Genomic DNA, 13,201 nt, shown 5'->3' with positions numbered 1-13,201 from the left:
TGCTTGTTTTTGTCACAGTTAACAGGTAAATTAATACCAGATTACTGTGATTTTACTATTTATTATTTGTAACTGAACAAAACAGGAAAAGTTTAATTCATAAAATATTTATTTTCTCTAATTTTATTTGACATTATCTGCATTTTAACAAAACTGTTAAATAACAGTAAAGATGATTGACGTTGTTTCAGTCCTTAACATACATGTCTTCTTTCAAATAATGTGAAATATTTTTACAATTATATTTTTGCTGATTTAAATACAGAAAAAGAATAATTTTGTAAATGAATGTTTTTTACAGTTTGCCCTGTTTTTTGTTTATTTAATTTTTACAATTAGCTTGTACACGCTTCTTTTATTCTTAAACAAAACATCTATTTTAAACACAGTAAACTGATAAAAAATGACATTTAAAACTTTAGTTTTTACGGTATAGTCTCATTTTTTTGTCCCACAACTTCCTTCTTTGTCTTTCATAGATCCTTTATTTCCCTTTATATTTTATTTTGCATATTTTATAATTTGTCTGTTTTTAGCTTTTTTTCTTAGCTTTTCTTTTTCATTTTTATTATAATAAATCTGTTTTTTCTTTTTGTAATTTACCTCTTCCTGTCATTAATTCTCCTTATTTTAAAATATTCCATTCTAATCCTTCCCTTTTCTTTCTGACAAACTGTTATAGATTCTAATACGTACCTGTTCTTCTGTGTTCTTACTTTAAATTCAGGTGTGCGGTCAGACATTCCCACATCCTGCACTGTTCTGCTCACACACAGCCTTTTATCACAGAGTGTCTCCTTGTGTTCGGTATTATCTAATATTTTGTCTCCGTGTTCTGCGGCTGGCTGTAATGTCTGCTCTTTATTCCTCCCCTCCAGTCAGAATATCAGGACCTGGGTAAAATGAAGACATTACTCAGCCCGGCCCTAAATAAACCTCGACACCCTCCCTCTGCTCCGATGAATATTTAAACGCTCGTAAACACAACGGCGCTTTTGTTCTGGAGCCTTATCGGTGATGAATTACAGTTTATATTTAAGCTGTCTTCATAACTTTGAAGTCAAAAATAGATTTTCGGTGCCGCCACGCCTCAGAGAGCAGCAGTGAACGCAGCACAGAGTCCTGACTGTTTTATTTAGCAAAGTGGATTCACTCACTGCGCTTGTTTTAATGTTTCTGGGATGTTTTCAACATTTATTTGACATTTGCAGTGAAGAGAGACGGAAGGAAAGCAGCAGAATGACATGAAGTCAAGGATCCAGGCAGCTGGGAGAAGAGGTGAAAATTCTGAAAAGTTTTTTAGCTTGGACTCATCTTCTGGATGGAAAACTGGTCTTCTCCAAGTCTCAGTTCTCTTCAGACTACATCAGGTTGTCCTCCAGGATTTCTCTAGACTTTGCTGCATTCATTTACCCTCTACAAGCCTTCCAGGACCTGCTGCTGAGGAACATCATGATGCTGCCACCACCGTGCTTCACATCATGATGCTGGATCCAGGAGGACTGACTGACATTACTTTGTAGGAATCTGTTTTCACTTTGACATGAAAGACTCTTGATTCAGTGTTGAAAGGCAACAAAAGGAGCAAACTTCCAGAGGTTGAATATTTTTTAGGGAATTGCTGGCTTCACAGTAGCGGGTGGAAGCGGAGTAATAACTCAAAGGTGACAGTCTCTAACATCTCAGCTGCTGAAGCTGGAACTCCTTCAGAGGAGTCATAGGAGTCTTGGTGGCCTCCCTCACTAGTCTCTTTCTTCTCAGTCTGTCAGTTTGTGATGACGTCCTCCTCCAGTCAGATTTATTCATGTTCCATCTTCCTTCGATTTCTTAATGATGGATTTAACTGGACTCCAAGAGATATTCAGCAACTTGGAAATTTTATTGTATTGATCCCCTTTTCTCAATATTGAAGGAGTTGGTTTATTTGGGGGAGTCATAGGAGTCTTGGTGGCCTCCCTCACTCCTAGTAGTCTCTTTCTTGGACCTGATTCAGTGTTGAAAAGCAATTAAAGGCTAAACTTTGATGAGTACTGATTACTTTTTTTTGTCACTGTACTTATTTGCAGCATATTGTGTTTTACCCCGTTCTGTCCGGTGTAATGCTGATTGCTTCCTAATGCCAAAATCTTTTAACAAAAAACTATTTAACAAGCATTTTCTTACACTAATTTCCTATATATTGTCCACCTGGCAACAAGCTAAACCGTCGCCGTTACATTTTTGGAATCCACTGACGGAGCAGTTTTCAGAGCCGGAAGGGCAGAATAATTTATTCACTAATGACGACGAGCTGATTCCAAGTTCTCCAGAAATAATTGGATTTATATGTCCATTTGGCTCCTCGTGTAAAGAGCGCGACACCCTGAATGTGTGCCACAATCATCTGTCGCTGGCCTCTGCACTGGCACACGAGTTCATTTAGAATCCATACATCACAGCTAAAGACTACAGAACCATGTGAGTTTTAAAGCGTTAAAGTTTATTTAATAGACGTCGTACATGTGGAGTTACTCAGTTTCTAGCTCAACTCTCTGCCTTTTAAATAACACCTCTACATGCCACATTTACACACATCCAGAAATGTCTCGGCTCCTCTTTTTTCCCTCCAACCAGCCTGTTGATTACTTTCACCTTCTTGCTCAGGTGTAAATCACACTTTAATTACTGTAGATGTCTGGGATTAAAACCAGCAGTCGGACCGTTGTGATGATGTGCACGCAGAATTGTGTCTAAATCCAATTAGGGAGCGAATTAATTACATGTAAATCTAATTAATAAAGCAGGAACCCCTGCTGGTGGTAAATTACTGCGGCTCAGAAACAATGTCTGGCTTTTAAACTGAAGATTAAGGTCAATATTTACTGATAGGATGTGAAAGGGCAGGACTACAGTTGTCTTTTACATAATTTTTGAAATAATGGGACAATTTTTCATTATTATCATTATTATTATTAATATTATTTAAAATGCAGTTTTCAGAGTACATGGACAACGTGTAAACCCCGTTAGATGTACCTGCTTTATCCTGGCAGGATGCAGGATTCATCACAGCATCTACTAGTTGCTGTGTATTTTTTTTGTGCTCTGAAAAGAAGCTGGAGCACCTGAGGAACATGCAAATGTCACTCAGAAAGGCTCCAGATGTGCGGAGAACCTTTGAGCTGTAGACGAGACAGAGCGGATCAATGCGCTTTTTTACCCACCCAACATGAAACCAGAAACTGTTTTATGTCGTAAAATAATCAGTAAATATAAAATGTAAAGCAGGTTTACTAGCTGTGATCAGGAAGTTCTGAGACTGTGCCAATAAGAATCCATAACCATCCCTGTTGTGCAGTGATGCTCTGCTCCCAGTGCTCCTGCAACACTTTAAATATTCATTGGAAAATTGCTGAAAATGTAGCACCGGCATTGTTCATTTTTGGTGTTTCCTACTAATTTTGTGCTTTGAAAGTGGACTGGTGGTTATTTTTAGGCAGAGAAAGGCAGAAAATGGTTGTAAAACTTACCTTTATGACTCTCAAAAGCACCTAAACTTATCTACATTCATATTTAGTGGCTGAAATTGAGATTCTTGAATCTGTGCTGCAGACATTCAACACCAATACGTAGCAAATGCTCTTTAGTCTCAGTCTGAACCGGCATGTTGGTTTGAATTTGGATGATTTATGCTCAGTATCTCGTACCGGCAGTAACTTTACCGACAAACATGAACTCTGGGTGTCATTTTTCTGCTGATATTTTGAAAAAACGAGGTTTCCATGCGTCTTTTTAACGTCTCCAAGGGCTCGTATGTCTTTAATGTGTTTCCGGTGGTCCTTCTGTTTGGTGGAGTTCATCTCCTCCGGGCTCTGCTTCCTAATTTCTCGTTCTATTTGCATATGCATCCTCAAATCTGCATATTCGGCTCTCAGGAGAACCCGGCGGTGCTTTCAGGGGACTGTGGGGTGAATCATGAATGGACCACGGTGGCTCTTAGATCATCACCGCCAGGCTGATTATCATGGTGGGAAAGTGTGAAGATCAAAATGTTTTAACGTAGCGTTTTATCCAACCTGCTGCCTGGCGCTGAAACGTTAGTCGATTACTCAGTCAGTGAGCTCAGAATGGGTTGGAGAGAGAGTTTGCTGTTTGCAGGGTTCATTTTTATGACCCTCCTTTAGACAAACACCTTTTTGAAGAAGCTCCTGTGCTTCATTCAGTGAAAAAAAATAAACCTCAGAGGCTGCAGCTGTGCAGGAAACGTCTCTGACATAACTGCTTTATCCACAACAATGCAGATATTTTTTATGTATTTATGTGCCATTTGAGGTTTTGTCGGTTGGTTTTTGTTCACCTGCACTGAAGCTGATGCCTTCAACGCTGCATTTTAGTCAAAAACAAGACTTTTCCTGCTACTTAAGATGCAAAATGTAAATGAATTGTGTAAACTAATTTCAGACGCTGCATGAGTCCTGGAAGCAACATGCAGAGGAAAGTTGGAACTAAAATTGTTTTCCAGCAAAGTTCATTCAGCTTTAAATGTATTAACTAAAAAGGGTTTGTGGGTGTTGGACTCCACCAGGGCTTACTCTGTCTCCGATCCTGTTTGTGGTCTTCATGGACAGGGTGAGGAGGGTGTCTGGGTGTTTCTGGTAGCTTCCTCAGACCATGAAGACCATGACCTTCAGCACGCACTGGAGCGGTTTGCAGCCGAGTGTGAAGCGGATCAGCACCTCCAAGTCCGAGGCCATGGTTCTCTGATGGAAACCAGTGGATTGCTCCCTCTGTGTGGGAGGGGGGGGAGTTGATTCCCCAGGTTAAGAAGTTTAAGTATCTCGGGATCTTGTCCAAAATGGACCGTGAGATGGACAGCAGGATGATTGGCGAAAGCAAAACCTAAAATAAGAAACCTCCCTCCCGAAGAGAAGTCAGCTGACATGAGCCCTGGATGTTAAAAGAGGTGGAAAAATAAATCCTCTCTGGGTTTTCTGAGTGGCAGCATCTTCCTTGAATTGTTCACAATGAGGAGAAAATGTCGGCAGCTGTCAAGAAAAGAACTCTCCTGGTTGAAAATCTGCTTTTCAGGGAAGCAGTTAAATGTTGGTGAGAGTCTGGTTTCCAGGAAAATGAAGGAAAAAGCTTGTTATGATGTTTTCTGTTCTGAAAGTTCCATCTGTCAGAGAGAAATTATCAAATGGGTTGATGCTACTAAAAAAACTTGAAAATCCCCACATTGTATCTTTTAACTTTTAAAGAAAGATGGTTCATTTCATATCGGTTGATTAACTCTTGGTTTTACTGGTTTAGACCAATGAGCTGCTGTTGGCCCCGCCCCCTTCAGGAAGGCAACGCCCTCTGAGTAGAAAAAAACATGGACATCCCACATTGTTTTTTAATTGAAAGAAAAGATATTTCATTTCATATTTATTGGATAACTGCTGATTTGACCTCTAATTTAAACCAATGAACTGCTGTTGGCCCCGCCCCCTTCAGGAAGGAAACTCTGAGTCTTTGATTGACAGCCCAGAAAAGGACTGCTGTTGTTTCTAGCCTTCTGAACAATAATTTGACCTGGAAATATGCCTGAATCTCCATCAAAAGTTATTTTTAATTCGTGTGTTTGGTGAGTTTGTTCGACGACAACATCGGTTTTGAAACTGACTCTAAAAGGTTCGCCTGGAAACGGTTCAGTTGGTGGTTTGGTGGTAAAATTCTGTCTGGTTTGTCAAGCTGTCAGGCCTGAACATACAAACATCTTTTATTTTACACCCCCGAGTCTCTAACCGCCATAAAACACACAAAAAATGTTTTTTTTAACCAAATTCAAGCATAAAAAAAAAGACTCTAAACTCTCTGGCGTTTTTGTTTAGTAAACTGTGATTTATTCCATGTTCATTCCTGTTAAACCCAATAGGAACTCTATAAACTGGAGTCATCTTTTTTCTAAGCAATCAATTCTACTTTTTGTGCAGCGTGTGAGCCAATCAGGTTACATTTACAAACGAGCCGCTGATAAAGTGTAAAGTTTGAAAAGAAGTGCTGCTGCGAGAGAAAAAAATCATTAACTGAGTTACTCTGCTGGTGAATAGTGTTTTTTTCAAAAAGCCTCTCTCAAAGAAGCAAAGCAGGAAACCCAGACGTGAATAAACATTGTGAGGCCTTACAGCGAGTGTTCAATAGTGGCTAATTTCATAACGTATTCAGGTAATGAGCTGAAAGGCTGCATGTCATCAGAGGTCTCAGATATTAGTTATATAATATGATTCCTCACTTCTAGCTGAGACACCGTGTCATGCTTCGACTCGCACTCCACAGCCGTGTTCTCCGTCGTGACGCTGCAGAAGCTTCTGGTTTCATTTAGCAGCCATTTATCCGTCTCGCCTTTTCTTCTGACTTCTCGCTTCCCCATTCAGCAGCGTTACTCATGACTCCTGCTTGTTCTGTTCGAGTGTCACGGCGGACCGACACTTCAGACCGTGCATTAGACGCCACGTGTGGACTAGACGGAAGGACGGAATAATCGGGTCCGCAGGAATTAAGCTGAGTGGAGAGAAACGAGTCGTCCTGCTGCCGTCAAGGCGAGTTTTAAAGACACTGTAGGGCCTATTTTCAATTCCAGTTTTCTGTCTGACTGGCAGGCAAAGATGTGGGTAAAATAGAGCGAGTCTGCGGCATCAAAAAGCTTCTTTTCAGTCGAGGACGGTATCAGCGAGGCTTTGTACCAATCTGAGCTCCTGGTTAATGGTCTGATGTGTAGTTTCTAGCCAAGTTTAAGCTCCTGTGGCTCCGTCAGCTCTTGTTTTTGAAGCTCAACAAGTCCAGCAAGTGAAAAAGCCTTTGTCAAATTAGGTTTTAAAGGTGAAACACAAACTGTCAAGACTAAGGAATCCTCAATGTTTTTAGAAAATTAGGGTGTTGAGTCCACATTAACCCCAACTGAGCTCTTCTGACTGACCAGGTGTGGACTATGGGATATCAGCCTTTAGACAGTTCTGTCCTCTCCTGCTGCTATCTGCATGTTATGACTTCCAAAATCTACTAAAGTGTGGAAACCAACAACAAAACATCAACCTACACTGAAAATTAAGATTTTGACGATGATTTGTATCATGCAGTCCGACTGCACAGACTGCCTTGGTGAAAAACTGGAAACGATGGAGATGTTTTGTCAAGACGTTTTAAAAAATTTGGGGAAAAGCTTTTCTAGTTTACTTGGCATAAGTGTTTCTTGGTTCGAGACCAAGATCTTCTCTTAAGCCAGTTTTCCCATCAGAGACCTGGTTCTTTAGCTACTGAAACCAACAAATGTATATAAAGATGGATGACTCTTACTTATTGAAAGCTCAGGTGGTCCGGCTTCCTCCATCTCGCCAGTGCCTTACTTCTCTTAACTCCTAGCTAATTTAAAATGAGCATAAAGGTGAAGCATGAGTAGAGCTGTGAATGCTTTGGACCATAGAGCTTTCTTGGACGGTACAAATATCTGGTCACACCCTTAATTATACACAACTTTAAACCATAATAAAATGTCAATGGCTAAATTAAATGAAGATTCTTTCTCTAGAGTTGTCACAAATGGAGAAATTAGCTCCAGAGACCAAAACTGTTTCTGTTCCAGGCTGTAAACTTGTTTATTTCTGCTGTAAAGTTGGACATTTTAACATGGAGGTCTATGGGGATTGAATCGCTTTTGGAGGCCTCGAGTGGACATTTGAGGAACTGCAGTTTTAAAAAATATTATTGTATTATTAAAAACTGTAAACATAATTTTAAGGAAAACATTTGTATTTTGAATATTTGAAACATCTCAAGTGTTCACCTGTCACTTTAAAACAGACACCTTTGAATTTGCACAACTTTAAACCATACTACAATTTAATAAGTTGGGTTTAAACAAAATTCTCAACCTGTCCAGTTGCCAGTAACAAGACAATTAGCTATAGAGACCAAAACTGTTTCTGCTTCAAACTTTAAACCTGTTTATTTCTGCTGCAAATGTGGACATTTTAACATGGAGGTCTATGGGGACTGATTCATTTTTTGAGCCTCTAGTGGACATTTGAGGAACTGCAACCCGAGACGTTTCCGCTTGACTAAAGAACTGATTCTAAACCATCATACAAACCACCTTAGTGAAAAATTGGACTTCAAATGAGGACTGTCATTATTCAGAGTACGTGGGGGAGTATTTGAGAAGTGAACAGCAGGTGGAAGTTGTCACCTTGTCTCAGCGGTTTTGTCAGAATGATGAGCTGTGCGACGGTTGGTTTCTTCCCTTATTGCCGATGACATGCACAGAATTGTCCCACAACTAACACAGTCAGATTTAACTGATTTTTTTTCTGCATTTTTTTAGTTTACTTGGCAGAAATGTGATGTGTAGTGAAGACTTCAGGTTGAGCTCAAACCCTGGAGGACATGGTTGAACCTGTAAAATTAAAAGAAATGAAAATAATCAAAGATTTGCAGCATGTTTTGATGCTCCAAAAGATATTAAATGTAAAAAAAGTTCCGTTTTACTTCATCTGACACTTTGTGTGTAGCTGACTGATTCACTGAGGTGGTTTTCTCTGTGCTGTTTGGATGCATTAACTTCTGTAACGCATGTCAGGCTAACGAGAGGAAGCTGTCAGAGCTGCAGCTGATGGGAGCTGATTGTTAGCTAAACACAGGTTCATCACATCAGCATCAGCCGCTCTGACAGCTTCTCGTCTTGGTTCGTTTGTAGAGGAAACGCTCGCTGTTCTTTTCAGGAGTCAAAAAGAAGAAAAAAACTTTTCAATTACCTTTTATCAAACCCCTCTTGACAGGTCAAAGTTAAATTAATTAAAAGTGTTAATCTTTCAGGTCGCAGCCTCCAGAGAGCTTTGAAGTGATTGATGTGGCGTCTTGGTTTCCTCGTGTCTTCTGGTTCAGAGGTTGGAGGAAGTAGATGTCGGTGGGTTGGTGGGTTAGGACTCGGGGATCTGCTCAGATCGCCGTCTACTGGGAGCTTTATCATTTTAACTAAGAATAACAGTTAAACAGGCAGTTGGACGGCTGCTGCCTGGCAGGGATTTCTGTCATTCCCAATGTAATTAGTGTGTAAGAGGAGCCAGGAGAGCTGCTGGCGCCAGACTGAGGCTGATAATACCGGAGGAGGTGTAACAGCGCTGATGGATAATTTAACACGGAGCTCCAGCAGTCAGACGCTCTGCAGAACCTGAGAGCAGCGAAGACATGTGGAGGTTCTCAGGTGGAGGTGTCCTGACAGACTGACACATTTCCATAATAATAAACCCTCTTTTTCCTCTGCTTATCTCTGGTGATTAATGTGGGCAATAAAACACAGAGGATTATTATTCATAGTGTTCATATGAAACGATAAGCAGCCTGTTGTTCTTCTGTGTGTTTTCTCTGCAGATAATTTTCCGCAAGATCAGCGAGGTGAAGAAGGAGGAAGAGGAGCGTCAGCGGGCGAAGAACGAGGTGCAGCTCACCATCCCGCAGGACCACCCGGTCAGGAAGCTCTTCCAGAAGTTCAAGCAGCAGAAGGAGCTCCGTAACCAGGGTGCCGCCGCCGCCTCGCAGCTGGACCTGGAGAAGAACCAGCTGCAGGTGGAGCAGCACCAGCAGCACCTCCACCCCCACAGCCTGCAGCTGGGCCACTCCAGCCTGCAGCACTCGCTGCCGCTCAGCCTGCAGCGGCCGCATGTCTCGCTGCAAAACGGAGCTCCGCCCAGCAGCAGCGTCCTCACCGTGTCTCAGGTGACGCCCATGCAGAGCTCGCTGGCCTACAGCCATCCCAGCGAGCCGCCCGCCAAGCAGAACAACTGTGACATCATGGAGCTGCAGCCCAGTGCAGCCGGCGGCGAGCAGAGCGTCCGGCTGAAGGTCAACTCCAGTCCGGCTCTGGGGAAACCGACCGCTAAGGCCAGCGGCTGGATGAGGCTGAAGAACAACATGGCTCCGGTGGAGACGAGGAAGGAGGGTCTGAACAACAGCGTGAAGGCCGTCTCCGTGGAGATGCTCTCTCAGGACGGTAAAGGTCAGGAGGCGGGGGGCGGTGAGGTCGAGGAGGGCGGCAGCAACAACCCGCTCCGTAAGACGGACTCCTGCGACAGCGGCATCACCAAGAGCGAGCTGAGGATCGACCGGGCCGGAGAGGCCAGGACCCCCGCTGCCGTCACCCCCCTCCTCCACAGCCCTCTCCCCGGGGGACCCGGGTCTCCTCACCCGTTCTGCCCGATCCCAGAGCAGGCCCTGCAGGCGGCGCTGCATGAGACCCGGCTGGAGCTCCGAGGCGACATCCAGACTCTGGGAGGCCGTCTGGGCGCCCTGGAGAGTCAGGTAGCCGAGATCATCAAACTGCTGTCGGAGAAGCGGCGACCGTCCACCGGGGCGCCGCCCGCCTCCATCACTCCCAAAACAAAAATCCAACGTCAGGACATCTTCACCGTTTCCAGGCCTGTTTCCCCCGACTCAGAGCGGGACGACGGGCTTTGAAGAGAGCTGAACCAGTGGTGCTGAGACCTTCTGGAGCAGCGCCTCCTTATCCAGCTGCTGCCTCCAGCTGCACCACTGGTTGCCTCTTAACGTTTGCACACTGATTCAGCCTCCAGGTCAGAGCTGCACCTCCTCAGTGACCCGGAGCCGGTTATGATTGTACATACCTCTCTATGCATGTCCAGCTGGATTCTGGCCTGCCAAAGAAACTCCACCTGACCGTACTTCTTGCCTGTATATTATGCAGTTGACTGCATGCAGATTGAATTTAAAGAGACGTTTTATTGAGCTACACTGTACATATGAATATTTTTCATTGATAATTTACTATGTGGACATTCAGGGTTTGCATACTGGTAGCACTATAAACATTGAATAACTAAAAGGGTTTCCTGGCAAAGGCACGGTGCATGGATTATTTATCAGAGAAAGGAGGAAGGAGTTTCTTCTTTTGTTTCTTTGCCTGTGAGATGAAATAGTTTGTTCTCACGTCGCCCTCTATGAACATAGATTCCCAGAAGCAGCGTCCCTCAGAGCAGGGAGGGATTTTTTAATATTAATTAGTGACTTTTTGCTTCTTATGATAATTTCTATTTTTGACTACGGAAACGTCCTTCAGTTCTGGTGTCTGGTGAACCCTTACTTTGTTCTCCTCGTGTCTATGCATCGCTGGGGTATTCTACCTTGGTGAATGAAAGTTTTTATTCTTTTTTTTTCCTTCCTTTTTTGTTCCATTCCTCTGCAAGAATCAGGGATGGCAGAATGCACTTTGGGTAAAGCCGGGATGACAAGAAGGCTTTGGGGAAATAACACGGAGTTTAGTTCACATAAAAGTCCACTCATGTAATCCAACACGGCGGTCTTAACCAGCGTCTCCCTGCAGCTCCCGATTCCATTAACAGCTTCACCGCAGAAAGCTCAAGTAGTAAAAAATGGAACACTCGACTTTTTATGAGATCGGTTCTGAAGACGTGCATGCAGGAGGAGTAGTTTTATGCTCCGTGCTTACACGTATGAGAGCTGACACGCATCGGACGCAGCGTGACGCCGTCTCTCGCTGCGACGCCCGAAGGCCCATCGAGACCTTTTCTTCACAGGAGGTGAATCAGTCGTTGCGTTTGTTTTTCAGGTCTTGTGAGATTCAGACGCCGTCCTTCGCCCTTCTTTCCTCCCTCAAAACGCACAAAGCATCGCGTTGAATAAGACCACAGATGTACAGTAGCCATCAGAGGAGCTTCATCTGATCGTAAACCCATAGATTCCTGCTTTGTTACACCAGACGGAGTGAAGTGAAGGAAAGGTGGCAGAAAATGGGCTTAAAGTGGAAGAACATTAACCAACTAGAGGAAGACGTGCCGAAACTGACTATGTTGAGTTTAATGGACTCCTAAAGTCAGGGTTAAGGTTGTTTTAGATGCCAAGACACGTGTTAAAAGGACAAAACATGGAAAATATCATTTATTTCTGCACACTAACTCAGGATCAGAGAGCACAAATCCAACACAGAGCATCACAGTAGAGAATTTGTAGATTTAAATGTACCATATTGTGCCTCGTTCCAGCAAATTCATCAAATTCTGTCATGTTCTCACAGTGTGTCAACTTTTCGGTTTTTCAGATCAAACTACCACAAAGATGCTTCATTTCACCATAACTGCATAACTCCTGGTTAAAATTCAGTTCTAAACCGGCTTTTTTGCTCTGAAAGCCAGTTATCTTTTGCTAGCAATTTAGACATTTTAGAGTTTAGCAGAAGCAGCTGTTGAGAGTGAATCAACCTGATGGACTCATTCTGATTGGTCCACCTGAAAGCAGTGAGGGGGCGGAGCTATACAGACTTTAACTACGATTGGTTGGTTAGGTGTGAGATAGCACCTGGGGCGAATTCTTTTTTAGCATTTAACCCCAGGAGGCTAAATAGCTAAACGTCTTCATAGCTTAGCAACTACAAAACACAATAAAAATGGATTTTCACCGTATGGGACCTTCAAGAAGTTGCAGTAGGGTTTTTCAGAAGGGTGAACAACTTTGTAGACGCCCTCTTCCCAACATTTTTTTGGCTTTCCTGCAGGGTTGGCCAGCAGAAAACCTGAAACCCAACATTTGTTTATTTAACTGTGACTCTTTTAATGGTGGCACATTTCCAAATCATCTAAGCCTTTAAAAATCTCTGTGATTGATTTATGCCACATATCCATTTTAAATCTTGGCAGGATTGGAGCATCATGATTCTTATTTCAAAAATATAATTGTGTAGTGTGATCCTGACAGGTTGTTGTGCACAAAAAAGAATAATTGAGGTGTGAAAATCAGTTTTTCCAGCTTCGTTATTTTATTCTCGGAATGAAATATCAACAAAAACAGAACTTTAGTGTCATTTCCACCAAAACACCACTTAAATTTAAACCGCTGTGTTTCTCTGCTCTGTCAGCAGACTGGAAACTGATGAGATTTTACAACTTTGAGATGCTAATGTGCAGAAAATCGCTGCGGTTTTGAGAATATGCTAATCATGTTGTAGTGTTTGGAGCGAGCTCAGTTTTAATGTCTTCTGTTGTGTAAATGACGGCGTTTTATTCCTGCCGTCGGCCCGTTTTCTGCTACAACCTGCTTCACTTTCAGTGACAGTTTGGAGTTTCTATCCGTCGTCCTTTGTGCCGCTGGCCGCTGAGCAGATCCCCTGCAGCCGTCAGGGGTAAGTGCCTTGCTCAGGGGCAACTCAGCAGCAACTTAA

The 13,201-nt window shown here is 42.9% G+C and overlaps 1 protein-coding gene across 1 annotated transcript in view; it reads left to right on the top strand.

Moving 5' to 3' along the window:
* The window catches only part of kcnh5b (potassium voltage-gated channel, subfamily H (eag-related), member 5b), a 129,961-nt gene extending 118,150 nt beyond the window's left edge, over nucleotides 1-11,811 (top strand). Inside the window, exon 13 of the mRNA XM_022191873.2 lies at nucleotides 9,385-11,811. Coding sequence (XP_022047565.2) covers nucleotides 9,385-10,467 — 1,083 coding nt within the window. The 3' untranslated portion in view covers nucleotides 10,468-11,811. The remainder of the gene's footprint in view (nucleotides 1-9,384) is intronic.
* The last annotated feature ends 1,390 nt before the right edge of the window (nucleotides 11,812-13,201 follow it).

The sequence above is a fragment of the Acanthochromis polyacanthus genome, chromosome 1, assembly GCF_021347895.1.
Source record: "Acanthochromis polyacanthus isolate Apoly-LR-REF ecotype Palm Island chromosome 1, KAUST_Apoly_ChrSc, whole genome shotgun sequence".
In the NCBI taxonomy this organism is placed as follows: Eukaryota; Metazoa; Chordata; class Actinopteri; family Pomacentridae; genus Acanthochromis; species Acanthochromis polyacanthus.
This window is presented reverse-complemented; position numbering and strand designations above follow the sequence as displayed.